General features: G+C 38.7%; 1 protein-coding gene across 5 annotated transcripts in view; it reads right to left on the reverse strand.

Moving 5' to 3' along the window:
* Nucleotides 1–21,242, reverse strand: part of SPATS2 (spermatogenesis associated serine rich 2) — a 108,315-nt gene that overhangs the window by 11,954 nt on the left and 75,119 nt on the right. For all 5 annotated transcript variants that reach the window (XM_045829347.1, XM_045829345.1, XM_045829343.1 and 2 more), the window contains 4 exons: nt 20,800–21,061; nt 19,453–19,620; nt 14,862–14,997; nt 5,376–5,434 (listed from right to left, as the gene is read on the reverse strand). In XM_045829347.1, the coding sequence (XP_045685303.1) occupies nt 5,376–5,434; nt 14,862–14,997; nt 19,453–19,620; nt 20,800–21,061 (625 nt within the window). The remainder of the gene's footprint in view (nt 1–5,375; nt 5,435–14,861; nt 14,998–19,452; nt 19,621–20,799; nt 21,062–21,242) is intronic.

Below are 21,242 nucleotides of genomic sequence, written 5' to 3' on the forward strand. Positions count from 1 at the left end.
CTCTTCTCCCCTTCCCTCTCCTCACATATGGGTGTGTATCATATGCATGGTCCCTCCTTTACTTTAGCTATTTTTACTTAATATATCTTGAAGTCCAATCCTTATTAATACATTGGCTCTCCCTCACTGTTTAACAGCCCCTTAGTATTCAACTACATGGATATAGCACAATTATTTACCAAGCTCCCTAATGATGAATATTTAGGTTGTTCACAGTATGTTAAGAAGCATCTTCTGCCTTGGCTGGTGCAACTCAGTGGATTGATGCTGGCCTGTGAACCAAAGGGTTGCTGGTTCAATTCCCAGTCAGGGTACATGCCTGGGTTCTGGCCCGGGTTCCCAGTGGGCAGCATATGAGAGTCAACCAATAGATGTATCTCTCACACATCAATGTTTCTCTCCCTCTCTTTCTCCCCTCTCTAAAAATAAATAAATTCTTAAAAAAAAAAAAGATTCTCTCTTCCTCTTTAACCTTTAGCATTTTAATTATGATGTGTCTTGGAGTGGGACTCTTTGCATCCATCTGGTTTGGGACTCCTGTGCTTCCTGGACTTGCATGTCTATCCCCTTCACCAAATTAGGAAAGTTTTCTTTCATTATTTTTTCAAATAAATGTTCAATATCTTGCTATTTTTCTTCACCTTCTGGCATCCCTATGATGCAAATGTTGGACTTCTTGAAGTTGTCCCAGAGGCTGCTTATACTAACTTCATTTTTTTTTATTCCTTTATTCTTCATGTTCTTCTGATAGGTTGCTTTTTGCTTCCTTATGTTCCAAATCATTGATTAGATCCTTGGCTTCATCCACCCTACTGTTGTTCCCCTGTAAATTGTTCTTTATTTCAATTGGTGTATCCTTCCTTTCTGACTAGATCTTTTTAATGCTGTTGAGGTCCTCACTAAGATCCTTGAGCATCCTTATAACCAGTGTTTTGAACTCTGCATCTGATAGGTTGCTTATCTCCATTTTATTTAGGTCTTTTTCTGGGGTTTTGATCTGTTCTTTCATTTGGGTCATGTTTCTTTGCCTCCTCATTTTGGCAGCCTCCCTGTGTTTGTTTCTATGTATTAGGTAGAGCTGCTTTTGCTCTGTGTCTTGGTAGTATGGCCTAATATTGTAGGTGTGCTATAGGGTCCAGTGGCACAGCCTCCCCTGTCACCCAAGCTGGGTACTTGAGGTGCCCCTTTTGTGGGCTGAGTACACCCTCCTCTTGTAATTGAGCTTTGGTTGCTGTTGGGAGGTCAATGGGAGGGATTTACCCAGGCCAGTCAGCTGCAAGGACTGGCTGTGACAGCTTTACCAACCTCTGTCCTCCATGGTGGATCAGCTGTGTGAGGGTGGGGTGGTGGTGCTCCAATGTAGTTTTTAGCTGTCCACTGGGTGCACAGGCTCTGGGTATTCTTGGGTGGTACAGGCCAAGGTCAGGCCCCACTTGTGTTTTGCCCAGGGCCACCATATTGAGCTGTACAGCAATCTGAGATTGGCTGCTGCTATCTGAGATTGGCTGCAGCAATCTGAGATTAGATGGCTGCTACTTGTGCTGGCCTTGGAGATTCCCAGGCAAGGCCAAGCTGTGAATCTAGGATGGCTGCAGCTAGTGCTGGGCCTGGGGCTCACTGAAGCCAGCTGTTGCTTGTTTGATAGGATTTAGGAGTCAAGGCCAGCCATTCAAATGGAAAAGCAGCTTGGGTGGACCCATAAGTTGGGTGGGGCAGAGTCTCCCGGGATCTCCCTGGCAGGGTAAACAGTGTTAGCCAGGTTGATGGAGTCTCAGATGTGGCATCAGCCTGTGGGCTCTGTGGCTCTGCAGGGGGAGGGCTCAGAAAAGGGACAATGGCCTCTTCTCAGCCCAATGCCTGACACTTCAGCCTCTCCCAGTGTGCCACGGATGCCCTCAAGCTGCCACCCAGGAGCTAGAGTTCAGAGGGAATGACTCTGAGTAGGTAGGTGAGTCTATGTGTGGGCTCTTTAAGAGGAACTGCTTGGGGCTCCAGCAGTTCCTTCTGCTGACTCAATCTCCATTGGTTTTTGCAGCCAGAAGTTGTGGGGACTTCTCTTCCTGGCACTGGAACCCTGGGCTGAGGGTGCTGGTATGGGGCTGGAACTCCTAGCTCCCAAGATGGCCCTCCTGAATTTTTATCCACCATGTGTGGGTGTGGGTCCAGCCTATTCTGTGTGCCCCTCCTACCAGTCTGGATGGATGTGGTTTCTTTAGTTCTGTAGTTGTCAGACTTCCATTCAACTTGATTTCTGACAGTTCTGAGTGATGGTTATTCTATATTTTAGTTGTAACTTTGATGTGGTTGTGTGAAGAGGTGAGCCATGTCTGCCTATGCTTCCATCTTGCCAAACAATAATAATTTTTAAAAAATTTAAAAGAAACTTCTCAGAGTGGACAATAGGGGCAACAGAGGATGTGGGCAAAATCATCCCTCCTAGGAAGCAGAACTAGGGGCTGCCAGATGAACCAAGGAAATTGCTCTTACACCAGGGCAGGGACTCTGCTATTCTTGTCCCATAAGATTTGATCATTGGTTTTCTTTTTTTTTAAAGGTTTTTAAAAAATATTTAATTTATTTATTTTTAGACAGAGGGGATGGGTGGGAGAAAGGGAGGGAAACATCAATGTGTGGTTACCTCTCACACACCCTCTACTAGGGACCTGGCCTGAAACCCAGGCATGTGCCCTAGGCTGGGAATTGAACCAGTGACCCTTTGGTTCATAGGCTGGCACTCAATCCACTGGGCCACACCAGCTGGGGTTGATCATTGCTTTCCTGAGTGGGAATTTTTACTATGATTATTTCTTCTTTCTCTACCAGTGTAATATTGGAAGAGGGAATGTTTAACTTTTCTTTTAGTTTATGGGGTCCCAGACTGCAGTGTGCCTTATCCAGACCTGTTCAAAGGTATGAAATTCCCCAGAAGTCCAGGACTTTCAGCTGAATATACTGACTAGATGAGACTTTGGAGCTGAGGCCATTGAGGAGGAGCTGAGTGTATTCTCATTTTAGGAAAAAGAGGGATATTGGGGGACAGACTGTGGCAAAGACTGTTAGTGACTGCTTATCCATTTTCCTCTTTGTCCTACTGGAAGTTCCATGTTTTGGGGCACCAACCTGCTTAGGTGAAAATCTATAGTTCCTGACTTTGCTACAAATAAGATAGTCATGTAATACAGTTTGGCTGTTGAAATCCAAGCAGAACTCACAGGGCGAGGTCTACAGGAAAGCTCTTTAAAGGAGCCTTAGCCAGCATGTAACACTTTGCTCCTCCTTGACTGGAGCCTCTGACCATAAACACACCCTAAGGATGGCTGGAGAAGGAGAGAGAAGCCTGGGTCCCTCATGTCCTTTTGGAGATGCCCTTTAGCCCTGATCATGTACCTCTGGACCTTTCATTTCATGAGAGAAAAATAAACCCATATTTATTTAAGTCACTCTGTTGCATATAATCAAACTCAATTCCTAACTGTTATACTACTGAGAAATTAGCCAAATTTATTTTATAAAAACCAGAATTCTCAAAGAGCTACATCAGGTATTCCAGAAAGCTGAACCTCTTTAGTAAGTTTTCTTAACCTGATTGCCACATATATGCCCCCCATGGGTTGCCCATACCCATGTCAGGTTAATCAGTAAGGGTACCCTGTCCCAGTAAGTCAGGAATGTGCCCATATAAACACCAAGGTCCAGGAGCCACAAATGATCCATTGGTCTGCCTCCCAAGATAAAAACCTACTTGCTATTTGTATCAAATTCACTTTTTCTCAGCTCCAGCACTCTAGGATTCTAAGATGGAGAAAATTTGTTGAGTAAAGATTTCTACATATATCAAATTAACGCAGAGAACCTAATTACATATGACTGTAGACAAGCCACATTTTTTTCTTCATTTATGAAATGGAAAAAAAAAAAAAAGAAACCCTCAGTACTTTAAAAGTTGATATAAAGATCATATACGAGGAAAAAAAACTCTGAATGGTGAAACACTCTAAACATATAAATTAATAAAACTATAATGTATATTTAAAAAGCAGCACCTCCTTGATAATACTGGTCAATGAGTAGTTATATTAGTGTCATTGCAAACCAGGATTTTTAGCACGGGAGAAAGGAGACATAGATATAAAATTGATGAAGTTAAGTAAAACTATAGCTCTGAATTTGATAAAATAATATTGGCCATGAACTGATAATTGGTTGAAGCAGGGTGATAGGGGTTAATTATATTAGCCTCCCTATTTGAAATACGTTAAAAGTAAGCACTATGCCTTCTTACCAGGTTTTTGTTATCCGAACCTTCATCTTCAAAAAGAATACAAAGAACACATAAGTATATGAATGGACTAAAACCATCACATTTAGAAATTTCAGGATATACCACTAAATTTAAACTAAATCTTACCTCTGAAAACAAGTAGGTAACATCTCTGCTATGCATTGAACCTTTCAGTTTAGAATGAATCAAAACTGAATTCAGCTCAGTGCTTCCAAGTTGCCTCCTCTGGTCCATGACCACAGGCCGAAATGATTTAATTGTGAGTCATCATCTCAACCTATTTCCATTCTTACCAGTTTAAGAGCAGGTTCAGAGAAACAACCTTCTAATTACAGAGCTGGCATTCAGTGCATGAAAGTAAAACCTGCTGCTGGAAAGCCCTAAACTAATGCCACTGTATAAGTCGCAGTTGACATTTCCTTCTTTTCATACAGCTCCATGTACATCTTAGACCTAGGCTTATAGAAATTACCAAAAACAGGTGTTTATTCTTCCATATAAAACCTCAAAAATTACTCAAGTTAGACTCTATTCCTCCAGAATCTACTTCAGTAAGCTTTCAAGGAACCCTAGTCAAGGTATCTTGAACCCTCAGCCCACCGACTTTTCCTCTGCCCAATGCTAACAAACACTGAGTACAAACTGTCCTACAAACCAAGGAAACAGAGTTCTGAGACGGGGAATGACATGAATGTTTACACTAAATTGAGGCAACCTGGTGAAGTCTCTTCTGATTATGCCAAAAAATTCTTTAATCAGTGGACAAATAAATAAATACGTAAATAAATCAAGCAAAGGTGCCTCAGGGAGACCTTATTTTCCTAAGTTGATGCTGTGGTGGCAGACACCACGACAGTCTCTCAGACATGGAACTCTACACCCAAAACGTTAAAATTTGGAAATATTTTAAAAGTAGGCTCTTATAAAGCTGTTTGCCTAAAAAAAATCATACACCAGTGCAGTATAACTGCTCAAGATTGTTTAACTAAATATATAAACTCTAGTTGTGACATTTATATCGAACTTTTGTTATAGGGGTTGAGAGGCAAGTACCTACTAAGTGGTAAGATCTTTAATTAAAGATAAGTCTTACTTGCTTCGGCTTTCACTTTGTCCATTTCAGCAAGCAATGCCACTTCTCGATCCATTAAACTAAGAAGGGGTGAGAAAAAAAAAAAAGGTTTGATCAGAAACTTGAAACAGAAATAACACATTGTAGTAGTGCAGAAAGGGAGTTTCTTAGGGAGTCTGCTCACTAAAAGCATATTACCAAGTAACCACAAGGAAATTCTATTACTCTCAGTAAAGAACATTTTAAGGATTCCAATAAATGTGCCTCATTCTTTTATTTCTGTATGTTACAGTATACCAGTAGATGGCAGTAGCAAGCTAGCAAACACATTTCTTGGTAAACTGCTTAAAGCAAAAGTCCTTATGGAAATTACCTATTCCCACATATGTACTCACATATTTTGTATTTTATATTTTGGCCTATAAAGTTCGACAGCTTTGCTTCTGATGGATTTACCAGGCAGTACTCCAGCTGGAGTTCTGAAATACCCACCACTAAAATTTGTATACCTACAACATTTTGCCGCAGTTGCACTAAGTCTACAGGCACTATGAAGGGAAGTCCAATTTGTTTTGGTTTGGGGTAAACATTTACTAGTAATCCAGAAATACAGGATCAAGGTTTTCTGGTAGGCTTTTTACAGAAAAAGGACATTAAATTGACAGTCAGCACCTTCTCCATGGCAAATGCATACGGCATATACAGCTTTTCCACGTCCTCACAAAAGAGCCCAGACGGTAGACTGCCCTAGTATTCAACCTCTGGATGCAAATAATTTTTCCTTACCATTTTCAGTTTTGCTTAGTAGACAAAAAAATCTAAATTTTAATATCTATGCAACCATGAAATGTTCCAACTTTTTTTCAAGTCTGGAATTCATTCTGATTTCTCCTTCTGAATGGGAATATAATTACAGAGTTAATAAAAATTCTACTCTTGTTTCAGCAATCATACACACACACATACACTACTCAGTTTAGCTCAGCCTGTAGTTCCGTTAGCACAAAGTAGTTAATACAGAGACTACAGTGTAAGATATACAAAAAAGTATAAGGCAGGGATATTTCCTCACAGAGTAAAATCCTTTATAGTGAAGTGTCACAGAACATAGGTTTGATAATCATTATGCATAATGTTAATAAATGGACTTGGGACAAATTTGGTGGTTGGCATATTAATCCAAAAGCACCAGACTACAAAAAAGATACAACTTTTGTGAGGCAGCAGTATTTTGTTAGGAATGCGTTTCCCAAACCTTGGCAAGATTTTGCTCTGACAACTCTAGCAGCACTTGTAATACCTAAAAGGCAAAACAAAAGCACAGCTGAGACAGGAGCTGCTGGGCCTGGAGTTGGACAGGACTTCTCCTCTGTTGCTGAATCACTGTAAGATGCAGACGACAAATTTATCTCTGATAAAGCTTGTAAACTATCTATTACAAGGCTTCAGCAAACAAGTAAGCTTTGTATAGTTATGTTAATATTTATAACAACCTTAATTATGAAAAGTAGATTGTCACATGACCCTACTTTTAGGAAGGAAAAAATAAATTTTGCACTGTCACAATCAGACTTTTTGGGGGCATTATGAGCTAGTATATTGTGATGGCACTTTTTTGCCCTGAGAAAAAGCATCCATTTAAATAAACTTTGTTATTTGACTGATTCACGAGAGATCATGAAAAACTCTTAGGGTAGTGCATGGACAACCATACAACCACTCCATTGAAAAATTAGTTTACAGTTTTATGCAAAAAAAAAAAAAAAAAAAAAACCCTCCGAAAAGCAATAAGCACTCTGCTTCCTTTCGTTTTCAGGTTGCCTTCTATTGGTGACATATACTGAGAGGCCCTGGGGTGTCGACCACGCATTAGACAGAGGAACCTACTGGTCAGCTAAAGCTGTTAGGGTATTTTCTTGGAGAAAAGCTTGATGAATACTTGCAGTTTTGCCATTAAATTTTTCACGGGCCTTTAAAATACAAAAATGAGTAAATGTTAAAACACATGTGGTATGTTTGACATTAAGCTTTTGATTGCTGAGTCCATTTTGAAGGCATCCATCTCTAACAAACACACTGCCAACTACAGAACCAGATAAAAAGCCAAGAAGCTCCCCCACCCCCCGCATGGAGTCCCCCTCTTAGAAAGCCCTGGGTGACCTAGATAACTGACCACTGGAATGACCCTGCTTTCCCTTCTGCACTTTAATTCCCCTCTTATGTTTTAAATTCACCAATAAAGAATGAACCTGCAAAACCCTAGGCACCCACACTTTAACCCAATAAAGGAAGAATCCCAGGAGTCCTTTCTTTCCCCTCACTCCACCTTGCTGTGTGGCCCTGGGAGTGCCCCTACCCTCCAGACTCTGTGAATAATAAGTCTTGTTTTTTTGAAGTTTCTGGATGTTGTTGCTGAGGTGCATCTTGTAACCATAAGAACCAGAAGGGCCAGTCCAGCTACAATGGTTCATAAGGGGACTGCCACAGTGCCCCCAGGCATTGCTAGCTGATGGCACCACTATTAATAGGCTGAGACCAATACAAAACATATAATAATTTTCTTATTAAAAATACATCACATAATGTAATATTATAGTTGTGTAGAAGAACAACCATATTTTTACATCATTCATACTAAAGCATTTAAGGGTGACGTGTCATGTCTCCAATTTCCAAATGGTTCCACCAAAACACACACTCAGAAAATACACTGATCATTGTACTACCAACGTTTCTATTTCTTGAAAGTTTTCATAACAAAAAGTTGGGGAACTATGTGCACTACAAAATAAATAGAAAAGGTGGGAAGAGTCCAAAAGTGGAAAGTAGGCTAAGCACAAGAATAAATATCAGGGAGGGGATAATGGGGGGAGGGGGGAGGGTTTTCAGGAAAATCTATAAAGCACACATGGACTAAACCAATGGGGGAGGGTGGGATCAGGGTTGGGAGGTGGGGATGGCTGGAGTTGGGGGGAGTGGGGAGGGGAAATGGAGACAACTGTATTTGAACAATAAAAAAATTTTTAATAAAAAAAGAATAAATAGCAGAGAAATTTTTTACAATTAAAAACAATTTACTATAATACAACTGACAATGAAGAAAGTTAAGCTAAAGTTTCCCATCTGTACCTAAGCTAAACAGTGGTCCCAGGGTGGATCTGTGGCCAAGAGATTCAAAAGTACCTGTACCTCGAGGTGACAGGTTTTTGATGCGGTAAATGCAAGCAATGGCTCCCCTCTGAGTGTCAGACAGGGCCGTTCAGACTGTCACACTTTCTGCTGCCCTGCTCACTCCAACCCATGAGGCTACTAAGCTTGCAACTGTTTCCTTAAGGCTTTCCTGAATAGAAAGATACCATAAGAAGCATCTGATATTCTGGATTTTGAAACTGCTACTGTAATTCAGCTAAACATTGCTGGCACTCTGTTTAGAAAGGCCTTAGGTCTTATTAAGCCTGGACCTTATAGAGTATAGAGAATTTCCACATCTTTTCTTTAATCATGAAAGATGGCTTTAAATGATTACTCACCATTACTAAGGAAAAGTACTGGTAAATATCTGAATGTTCTGTATTTCCTTCCTTCCTTACCAGTACTTTTTATCACCTTCACCACTTGCTCAAATTACTCTAAAGCTTTTGTGTAATTTAGCTGCTCAGAATAGGTGTTTCTGTATTATTATCATTCATATCTCTATGATATATTATCTATTGTTCAAAGCTAAACCCTTTAATTATTATATTTAACATGCAGCTTACTGATTCTAGCCCCTGCTTTCAGTACCAAAGAACTGTTCACTATCATTTGTTTATGGTTGTTGCATTAGAAAACAATGTTATAATGGAAACACAATTCTGGCAATTCCACAGCCAATGATTTCATAGGATAGTACTATAAGCCACTCAATAATGTTCTTAGAAAACATTTGCACTTGATTTTATTTGCTGAAAACCTAAACCCTATTTATTCTGATTCCATTAGCCAACCAAAGCAGAAATCCAAGCAAAGCCAATGCAAACACCTTCACTTCTCTGGAGACACTTCCCTCTTCACATAATACAACAACCAAAAAAGAACACTGTCAGGAGTTTTTATCAGCAGAGAATTAATGATACTTCATGTGTTTTGTAAAATCCCATCCTCCTCAGCCTGGCCTTACTCGAGCATGGTACACACATCTGGGCTCAAAATAAAAACAAAAAATACCAGTTAGGTAGTCAGGTCATCACAGAGAGCTGAAGAACTAGGGCAGTAGCTTTTAAGCAATTGGAGCGTGAGCATAAGCTGTTCTTGTGGGACAGGCCCTCAATGAATAACCTTTCCTTCTGTTCTTTTCCAGTAGTCAAAAGCATCTTAATTCTGAAGTAACACTGGAGACCATAGGACTCAATAACATTTTACCATACATTTAGGGAAAAAAAAACAGCAGCAATCTAGATTACCAAGGAGTTTATTATTCAACTTTCTAGTTGGTAAGAAAAACTGGTTAGAGGTAAGCCACATAATGAGTGCCTGATGACATCCTCATTTGAAACTGTGATCAATTTTTTTGAATCCTCTCTCTTAGGCAATCGGAAAATACAGGCAAACAGATACCTGATAAGACACAGAGAAAGGAAGCATGGTATAATAGAAAAGTGTCACTTAACACCAAATGTGACTTTGGGCAACGTATTTTCTTCTGTGCCCATCTTTTCTTACCTATAAAATGGGTTTAATACTACATTTTACATCATAACATATACATATGACATATACAGCAGAGATATTGTGCAGGAAAGCTTCTGATATATATTAATAGCCCAAAAATGGCAGCAGCAATTATTCTAATTGTCTGTACTAATCTTGATTTCTCAGTTTCAGAATATCTATTTAGTAAAATGCCTCCATATAACTCCGATAAATCATTATACAGTCCAGATTCATTGTCTAGAAATTCTTAAATAAGCACACACACAATAACGCAGTGTAGGCAGTTATACAGACGTGAATCTAAGATAACTTGAAGGGAAAAGAATGCATTACAAAACTGCAGTCTCAGTATGATTACAACTATTAAGATTATGTATGCAGATAGCTAAGGGACCCAAGGCAACAGAGAAAATTATGTGTTAAGGTGGTAGAGTTGCATGACTTTCATTTCTATTTTTAAAATACTATTGTAATAATTATGGGAAATACAGCAAAAATAAGAGAATAATGAAACTTTTAAAAACAGAAAAACAATTCAGATTCTTTCATCAAATGCTCACATTCTGCCTTGGTCTCTGCCTTTACCCTCACAGCTTTCTAGTACATGTCGTCCCTTAACTCGCGCTGCACCGCAGGCCCTACAAGTCCCTTCTATCCCTTTGCTTGTATCGTATTTCCTAAATGCAGTATTCTGTCCCCATTCTTTCTGCCAATGTAAATTCCATGCTTCTTTCAAAGCTTGATAATGATTCATTTCCTCCAAGAAATCTTTTCTAATTGACTCCATTCCAAGTGAACTTTCCCTTAATCTTCGTACCTTTCCCACAACTAAAATCTGACCTGAAGAATATCTGAATCACAAGTCACTCCAAGTTGTGACTTAAGAAATGTATTATAAAATCTTATGAATTACAAAAATTTTTAAAGAATGAATATTTGGATGGAGTACTCCTTCTTATGGTGTTATTTTTGAACTAAAAAAATCACTATAAAGGCTTCCATAGGCTCAGTTGAAACCTCAGTCCTCCTCGTTCAACTGTGTTTCATAATGACTAAATTCCTTAGTCCCTGAATTCTCCCACAGCAGGGTTTCTCTGTTACATAGCTTTAAGCTGAGGGGGATATAACATATATGACATGTACCAATAACCTCAAACTTTAGTGGGGAAGTGAGCCATCAATGATGGATGGGAGGAAGATCATAAGGTTACTGGAAGTCAGAAATCCTAGATTCGAATATTGAGTCTGCAACTTAAGATGTCATGTTAGGCAAATCACTTAATCTAAGACTCAAATCCCCACCCCCTTTTTAAAGATTTTACATATTTTTAGGGAGAGGGTAAGGGAGGGAGAGAAACATCAATCGGTTGCCTCTCCCACACCCCCAACCAGGGACTTGGCCCACAACTTAGGCACATGCCCTGACTGGGGACTGAATGGGTGACCCTGTGGTTTGCAGAACAATGCCCAACCCACTGAGCCACATTAGTCAGGACTCAAATCCCTTTTAATGGTAAAAGGTGTTTGATAGTAAAGTAGAATGAAAAATTCCTACATATATAGATATATGATTGAATATGTTTGGCAAAATGTAAACTAATTTTCATGTCACTAGTTATTTCTAGATATGATTAAAAAACTTAAAATTTTATTTATTTATTTTATTTTTTAACAGTTAAATTATTAAATCAAAGAACACTGAAATTCATGGAGCTAAGTACTAGTAGAAATAAGGTGTTAATATCCTATACATAAAAGAATTGAAGAATTTAAAACTATAGAATGAGATGTACATTTTTTAATAATACATCAACCCATTCCTTTATTTCTATGCTTTTTTGACATTTTTGAAAGTGTTCTTGCTCATAAAATGATTCCAGCATCTCTGAATAAACTTTAAATGTAAAGATCTGAAAGTCTTTGGTAAGGCTACTGGTAGCTTAATACAGGAAGAAAAGAGAACCTCAAATAAAAGTAACTTTTCTAAAGTCAATGAGAAATCAGCTAGAAAAATTTTCAAAATCTCAAGTACAGACTTACATGGATTGACTTTATGCACTATAAATCTCTAATTTCTTGACAGCCCTTCTCTCCTACCCGTTTTCTCCTTTTCTAAGTACCTTTTGACTTTCAATAAAGTAGGGATTTTTATTTAAAAGGCAGGCTGAGTGTGTGTCCTGTGTGTATTTTTCACCAACACATGACAACCACCCAGAGCAGAGTCTGTGTTCCGGCTTCATGTTCCACTTCATGCCCCGCTCCTTAATAGCCTTACAACCGCAGTCAACTAATAGCTCCATGATGTCAGACAAATTTTATTAGTAAGAAAGTAAGCTTAGGTCCAGAGATGATTATTACTGAATCATCAATATGAACAGGTTTTTAAGTGTTATATACTAGAAAGCTTCTGATTTTACCCTCCCATAGGTATATGTCAGTTTTCATTTGGCCTCGAAGTGAAAGCAGTAATCAGTGTAATTCCCCTAGTGCCCTGTTCTTCTGGCTACAACCAACACAAAAAATGCTTCCTAAGTGACAGTAACTCCAAGCTCTGGTTTGGTGGCAAATAGAATTAGTTCACCTGCCAATTATGTCTTGAACTAACAACTACATGGGGCACTGAAATGAGGTAGTTTAAAAACCCAATCAGCCATACAGAAGGGTTTTATACCAGCAGGAAAGGGCAGGTAATCTCTTTCCTCAAGTTAAATTGACCTGGTTGCTACCTCTGCTAATCAATCCTAAATACACAGTTCCCAGGCAGGAAACCACTGCATTTGTCATTTATCGAAGGAGGCTCCCCCTGGCTAGGTTCCAAGTCAACAGGAACTCACAAATCTCTCTCCCGGAACTGTGTTTCCTGCTCCAGGCTGGTTCTGAATGGAATCAGATCCTGTGGCTAAGTAACCAGTAAGCTAAACAATCACTGGAGACCAGAGGCTTATCAAGGCAACGTTGTGATGACCTACTTTTAGCACTTTATTCTTTTCCAAATGAGCCAACAATATCTGATATGATCATGATCCAGGGCAAAGGGCATAATGCTTCCTCACAGAGGTGCAGAGAGAGAAGGAATCAGTTACCCAGAAAAATTTCCACAAGTTAGAACTTAATTTAAGGTAAGTTTGGAAGAATTAGTTGAATTTAGGTTAAGTTCAAGGATATAGGAGCCCATATTAGGCTGGGAAAGTGAAAGAGGAAGTGTGAATGTTAAGTTTTTGAGATACTGAGTAATGTGACTAGAGTAAAAATGCTTGTTAAAAAAAAATACTAAGAGCCCTGGTTGGCATAGCTCAGTGGATTGAGCACGAGATGCAAACCAAAGGGTCGCCAGTTTGATTCCTAATCAAGGCACATGCCTGGGTTACAGGCAAGGTCCCCAGTGGGGGCCACATGAGAGGCAACCACACATTGATATTTCTCTCTCTCTCTCCTTCTCCCTCCCTTCCCCTCTCTAAAAAAATAAATAAATAAAATCTTTAAAAAATTACTAAATATATGACAGTAAGGTTTTAGCTATACGAGTAAAACCTGAAAGCGGAAACTTGGGATTCAGGACAAAGCATGGGTAGACTAGTACATGAACTATCTATCCTAAAACTACTTTTTGGTTATAATGGTTTAATGGACCATTCTACAATCTGCAAATGAAACACATAGGGGTCAGTAACTTTTTGGAGGCTTTATTCTGCATCCTTATTAATTCACTCCTCTTCAAGTCCAGAGAACGGGAGGCCTGAGGCTACCCATACTCCTCTTGTCTGCTGTGGCATAAAGTAACCAGACTAAGTTCGTGAACAGACACAGTTGAATGTGACCTAAGAGAACGTGACAGGCAAGAAAACAGGTGGTTGGGAGGAAAGGTGGTATAGGTTCTCTCTATTCATGAATACTTCTCCCATTTTTCAGAGATCCAGGCAAGTTTTATAAATAAGCAGAGCAGACAAGTTCTCTATCCCCAAAACATCAGCCTAGCTGCTTTTCTTACCATCATTTTACTTATTTTGCTCCTTAAGTCTTTTCTAGTTTCAAAAAAGCCCCTTGTAAAAATGCAAATGCATTCCAGAAAGGAGTTAGGTTTAAACATCAATTAACACCTAGTATCTAATAATCGAAACAGCTTTGGTATTTTAGAAAAACATTAGAATATATTTCTCCCCCACGAAAGATTCTATAATTGGGTACATCTGAGGAACATCGTGTAGCTCAGCTCCCTCTTGTAGATTCACAATGCACATTAACATTTTAAAGGCACTAGAAGTCCAGTAATAAAATTTCTGTTAAAGGTATTTTAAAATCTCTTTAACTACCAAACCATAGTTCCTCTACAGAATATCTATTAATATATTTTAAGATATGAGTATCTTTTGGTCATGGTTTGAAAAACACAAAATTAAAACAACAACTGGTAATAAAGCACAAAGAGACCACTAGGGTGGGGCGCACTAGGAAGGATGAAAGAAGGTAGGAAAACAAAGACAGATCTTTTCTACGTTACAGTTTTATTCAAAAAATCCTGTCATTGATTATAGATCCCTAAAGAGAGAATGTGTGATCCACTCTGCGATTATTTGTCCCTTTACGAACAATATTAACCTCAGGCCCATTTCTAGAGCATTAGGAGTTCTCTGTCCCACTCCTTCCCACACTCTGGCCAAAAGCAGTAGAACAAAGCAGAAAGCTCAGTCTACCATAGGAATTTTAACTCCCCCACTACGCAGAGTAGTTAGCAGTCAGGAATTAAAGATCTTGGTGAACAGCTGCCCATCTTCATAAATGATCGTTTTTGTGCTACTGATGTCAAATGCAACTTACCAGCTCTGCAACTCAGCAAAAGCTTGTTTCATTTTCTTAATGGAAGCATCCATCTCTTCTTTCACTATAACTCGATATCGTGCAAGAGACACTGTGCAGCGCTGGAGGTCTTTCACAGATTTCTCAATATTGGAACCTTAGGAAAATTCCCAAAGATTAGTCTTACAAAGCACAGGTAACTTGAAAGACAGATCTGAACACCTAAGCATGTCAAGTAACAAATGTGTGGACTATGAATGTTTCCTACAGGGCCACCTTCTTCAACAAAAAACTAGTGTTTTCATAGATTTAAAAATATAATAAGTACCCTGGCCAAGATGGAGTAATAGGAATTTAATTCACCCTCCTGTCTTATACAACCAAACACACACACACACAATATTTGAAACAATGATTTTCAGACAGTGGGCGACAGGCAGTACTTTTTCCGAGAAAACAGAAACAAAAAGAAGTGAGGTCTATGATTGCCCCAAGAGTTTCCAGGCTGTGGTGCAAAGAGGAGAGCTCCTAAACTGAGCCAGGAAACCTCCCTGAATTGAGAGGTTAGCGTTGAGAATTCAAGGGGGCCATGGTTAGAATTCTCAAGGCAGAGTACTAGAGAGGAGAGAACTACAGGAAGATGAGAGAGTTGTACAAAGATCTACAGAGGATTCCGAATGCACGAGTGTGAGGAAACTACTTGAGACAAGGAAAAGAACCACTGGAAAGAACAGGAGAAACAATACCTAGAGCTCATCCAGGAACAGTTGTTTTGTTTTTTTTTTTTTTTTTAGTCCTTACCTAAGAACATGTCTGTTATTTTAGAGAGAGAAGAAGAAAGAAAAAGAGACAGAGACAGAGAGAGATTGAACGGCCCCCTTCTGTATTCACCCCAACCAGGGATTGAACCTGCAACCCAGACATGTGCTCTGACTGGGAATTGAACCTGCAACCCCATGTTGTATGGGACAACACTCCAACCAACTGAGCCACCCTGCCAGAGCCAGGCCAGAAATAATTCATGTTCACAACAGCCAGTGTGGGGCACTAGGTACAGCACTTGGAAATGCTCACTAATGAGTCAAAATTAGCTCTAGAATAAAGGGTGCTCTAGTACCACTCAACAAAGCTTAAAAGCAAGTCTCCAACTGTTTCCAAATAATAATCCCAGAACAAATCACAAGAATATTTTTGGAAATACAAAAATGTCTAGCAATCAACAAAGCAAAACTTATGTTTTTTGGGTTATTTTTTAGTCCTTACCTAAGGACTAAAACTTATGTCTGACATCTGATAAAAAATTACTAGACATATAAGAGGTAGAGAAATATACCCCATAATGAAAAGTCAATTAACAGAAACTGATATAGAAATGACAAAGATGAAGAATCAGGTAGATAGAACACCAAAACAGCTAATATAATCAGATACTGTATGTTCAAGAAGGTAGAGGAAAGCATAAGCATGTTAAAGAGAGACATGGAAGATATTTTAAAGACCCAAACTGAACCTCTAGAAATGCAAAAAAAAACAACAACAACAAAAAAAAACCAACAATGTCTAAGATGAAAAATATACTAGGTAGAATTAACAGGTTAGAAACTGCTAAGGAAAAGATTAATGAATTTGAAGACAGTACATTTAGAAACGATCCCAAATGATTACATGGAGACATAGGTAGATACACTTCCCTTCCTCACACAACCAAAAGAAGGATAACAACAAATTTAAAAACAAAAACAAGCAGAAATCCATAAAATCGAACTGTATGGAAGTCCAACAACCAAGGAATTAAAGAAGAAACACTCATCCAGACCAGTAGGAGGGGCGAATATGGGCAGCCAGGTAGAGAAGATCCATAGCAAGGTGGTGGCTGGCAGACTAGGTGGTCCCACATTTGCATGTGGATAAGTGGGAACAACTGGGGAGCAAGACAGACCACGCAACCCAGGGTTCCAGCACTGGGAAAGAAAGCCTTATAACCTCTGGCTGAAAAAACCTGTGGGGGTTGCGGCAGTGGGAGAAACTCTCCATCTCACAGGACAGTCTGTTGGGGGCGGCCCATGGTATCCTAGAACATACACAAGCCCACCCACCCAGGGATCAGCACCTGAAAGGGCACAACTCGCTTGTGGGAAGTGAGGGAAGTGACCGAAAGCAGGCCAAGAGCCAGCAAGTGGCATTGTTCCCTCTCTGACCTCGCTCCCAAATACAGAGCCACAATGCAGGAAAGTAGATTTCCCCACTCGGGCGAACACCTAAAGCTTGGCTCCTTATGTTGTAATAGGTACACCAGGACAAAGAAATATGGTCCAAATGAAAGAAAAGATCAAAACTCCAGGGAAAGAACTAAGCAATGAAGAGATAGCCAACATCTCAGGTGCAGAGTTCAAAACACTGGTAATCAGGATGCTCACAGAAATGGGTGAATACGGACGCAAAATAAAGGAAGAAGTGCCGGCTAAACAAAATGAAATCAAGGAAAACATACAGGGAACCAACAGTGAAGGGAAGGAAACGGACTCCAATCAACAATTTGGAACAAGAGGAAGAAATAAACATTCAACCAGAACAGAATGAAGAAACAATAATTCAAAAAAATGAGGAGAGGCTTAGGAACCTCCGGGACAACTTTAAATATTCCAACATCCAAACCATAGAGATGCCAGAAGGAGAAGAGGAAGAGCAAGCAATTGAAACTTATTTGAAAAAATAATGAAGGAGAACTTCCCCAACCTGGACAAGGAAATAGACATGCAAGTCCAGGAACCTTAGAGTCCCAAAGAACCTGGACCCAAGGAAGCACACACCAAGGCACATCATAATTATATTACCCAAAGTTAAAGATAAGGAGAGAATCTTAAAAAGCTGTAAGACAAAAGAAGACAGTTACCTGCAAAGGAGTTCCCATAATACTATTAGCTGATTTCTCAAAAGAAACCTTGCAGGCAGGAAGGGGCTGGAAAGAAGTATTTAAAGTCATAAAAGGCAAGGACCTACATCCAAGATTACTCTATCCACCAAAACTATCATTTAGAATGGAAGGGCAGATAAAAGTGCTTCCCAGATAAGGTCAAGTTAAAGGAGTTCATCATCACCAAGCCCTTATTATATGAAATGTTAAAGGGACTTATCTAAGAAAAAGAAGGAGATCAATACTATGAACAGTAAAATGACAACAAATTCACAACTATCAACAACTGAACCTAAAAAAAATGAAAAAATAAAACTAAGCAACAACTGGAACAGGAACAGAATCACAGAAATGGAGATTATATGGAGGGTTATCAGCAGGGAGGGGGTGGAGCGAGAATGGAGGAAAAGGTATAAGGAATAAAAAGCGTAACTGGTAGGCACAAAATACACAGGGGGAGGGTAAGAAGGGTAAGAATAGTATAGAAAATGCACAAGCCAAAGAACTTGTATGTATGACCCATGGACATGAACTAAGGGGGAGGTATGCTTTGGGAGGGTGGGTACAGAGCAGAGGGGGATAAAGTAGAGGAAAAAAATGGGACAATTGCAATAGCATAATCAATAAAATATACTTAAAAAAAGAAGCTACCCAAAATGAAATGAAATGAAATATAGTTAAAGAAAAAAGAACTAATAAAACCCTATTTGAATAGGTTTTAGAATATAATTCACCATGTAGACATTGCAATGTCACTAATGTCAAAAGTTAAATATACAATTAATAGCTGGAATCATGGATCTTAGAAATTTATACTGCATCCAGATACAGATTTTTAATTTTTTATTTAAATTCTTCATATCAACTTGATTTCTTTAAAAATCTAACTAAAAGCTTTCAAGTCTTGTGCCTTTAGTTTGAATATTGTTAGACTTGCTTTTCTGAACTAAGCTGAGGTTTATGTTAGAAAGATGAAAAAGTAGAGCTTCACTAATTAATTTTAGCTCATGTGGAATAAATCAATCAAGAATCACAGGTCACAAGTGTCTTTCACATTTCTATGTTTAATTTGTTTAGTGGAGTGAACCACTACATTTAGATGGATGATACTCAAAAGGGCTATTATCTCTGTTTAATTATTGATTGATTATTTAAATGACTATTATAGTTCAATTTAAAAAAATAATAAAAGCTACCACTAGACAATGGAAGGTGCTTAAAAAAAGATTTTGTTTAAAGCTAGAAAATGACAGAGTGTAGTAAGAGCATGGAATTGTGAAGAGAAATGAAAATATTTCTTTCAAATGTCATGTCAGAGATGGCAGAGGTTTTTACTATTATCAACCAGGAGATAAAAAAGAAGGAAACAGTGCAAAATGTTGCAATAAAGCAAATAAAAGAAACAGATTAATGGTAGCACAGAAGTCATTGTGACAGTAGAGTATCACTTTCATTCACAAAAAGAATCCCCACTATTATAACAAGACTGTACAGCATCTGAACTATTGCACTATTAGACTCCACTGTGTACACAGAGTCAGGTAAGAACTGGAAAGTCACTGCCTGGAAAACTTGAAAAAGATTACCTACAGAACCTTCTCAGCTCTTATCTATGAGAACAAAGAGGTAATTTGCCCTCCTTAGCCAAAAACACTGATTTTCTGTTTTCTCTGAAAGGTAGGCTAGGCCTCTGGTTACCTAGCTTTTTGTTGGTGGGGGAGAATGGAACATCTTCCATGCCCAGATTTGAAAACTGAGGTCTTGTGAGAGATTTGCCCGCATTCCTGTTTTGCTGAGAATTCTGAGTAGAGTGCACAGTCAAAGACTTGGCCTCAAAATCAGAGACACCATTTTGCAGTATGGATCCTGTCAAAGAAACAGGAGAATGTTTTAGCAAGACTTAAGGGTAAATCAATCAAGCAGTCTTAAGTGTAAACAAAGAAAAAGGTAAAAACATTTCAAGCAAAATGATGTTTATTTCTTTCCTTAAGTTTTTCCCCCAAAATTATGCTTCTTAAATTGCTGAGAACAAATCAGTTGAGCAGAATCAGCTGAACGAGGCTGTCTGACTCAGCCCTTGGCAGCGTCCTGAAGGAAGACGTTCGCAGTAACCCATCTCTAGACGGGCTAGCTCCGTCCTCAGACCTTGTTAGCTTCCTGGTAGCTCTGGGTACAAGGAAGTGAACAGGGTCAACATCACCGACTTCTGATAGTTTCTATAAGTTCTGTTGAGGAAAAAACTGCTTTACACTGTTGTAGGGAATGAAGAGTTTTAAAAGCTTTAGGGAACAAAAAGGGCAAAGAATCAGAAAATGAGAGGAGAACTAGCTTCCCCCAAAATTGAAGACTATCTTTAATTGGTTTGAGGTCAATTTAGGTGTTATATTTTAATGAAAGAACATATGAAAGTACAGCATAGTTCTGAAATTGCTGTTATATTTATAAAGCCAATAGCAATAAAGCAAGGGTACCTGGATCAACAAACAAATAATTCAAAAAACTATTTTAAAAGAGATTCCCAGTATCTTCCCAGCACTGATTAAAATGGTCAATAAAATAAAACATACAAAATATTTAAATTTATAACTAACACTAATCTTAATTCTTTGTTAGAAAACAAATGTGAGACTACAAAAACCAAGTGTCTACTTCTCATGAAAGCCATGGGTTTAGGGTTATTAGTACATATTTCTCACCGTGTTGGTACCTAGAATAATAATATCAGCATCAACTCATCATCATAATTTTCCTTAATAAGTATGCAATTTTTAAAAATCTTAATGTCACCTTCTGTAGTCTCTAAGTACTAAAGGACTATTAAATCATAAGATTCCCACAAGACTGCTTTAAACTAAAATTAAAATATGAGACAATGGAAAATATTTATATTTTTCTAGGCCTTTATTACAAGATGTGACTCTTTTGCATGAGAACTAACAAAACTTAAAAAGTAAGACTAACTAGTTTTAATTTATTGATTGCTTTTTAAACCAGGAAGCCCCTGGCCGAGAATGCAACTTTTCAAAGACCTGTTAGTAAACTCACCTGTTCTGCCCAGCACATCTGGCATGGCAGACTCAGGATCCTCCAGTTCTTTGGCATCTATTGAAAGCGTTTCCATACCTTCACTGAGGGAGTCCACAGACTCAGTATCATTGATGGCACCGTTCGCATGGTAACCGTTGATACCACCTTTTTCTGAAGAAGGTGCGCACTGCTCCTCTTGAATGGAAACTGATTTACTGGAGTCTGGGATACTGTTAGTTGCTTCTGCTGCAGGTTTTGGTTTGCTTTTCTTCTTTTTGTTCTAATGGTTGTCAAAGATTTGAAAAAAAGAAAAGAAAGAGAAAAGCCCCCCACCCAGAGAGGAACTCTAGTTACCCAAAGGCAACCAATGTTACCAGTTTCTCAAATGATTTTTCAGAAATTGAACACATTTCTGTGTATATTGAATTGCTAACCAAAAAAACATGTAAAATACTTTGGAT

This window comes from Phyllostomus hastatus, unplaced genomic scaffold (assembly GCF_019186645.2).
Source record: "Phyllostomus hastatus isolate PE091 unplaced genomic scaffold, TTU_PhHast_1.1 phas_scaffold_93, whole genome shotgun sequence".
Lineage (NCBI taxonomy): Eukaryota > Metazoa > Chordata > Mammalia > Chiroptera > Phyllostomidae > Phyllostomus > Phyllostomus hastatus.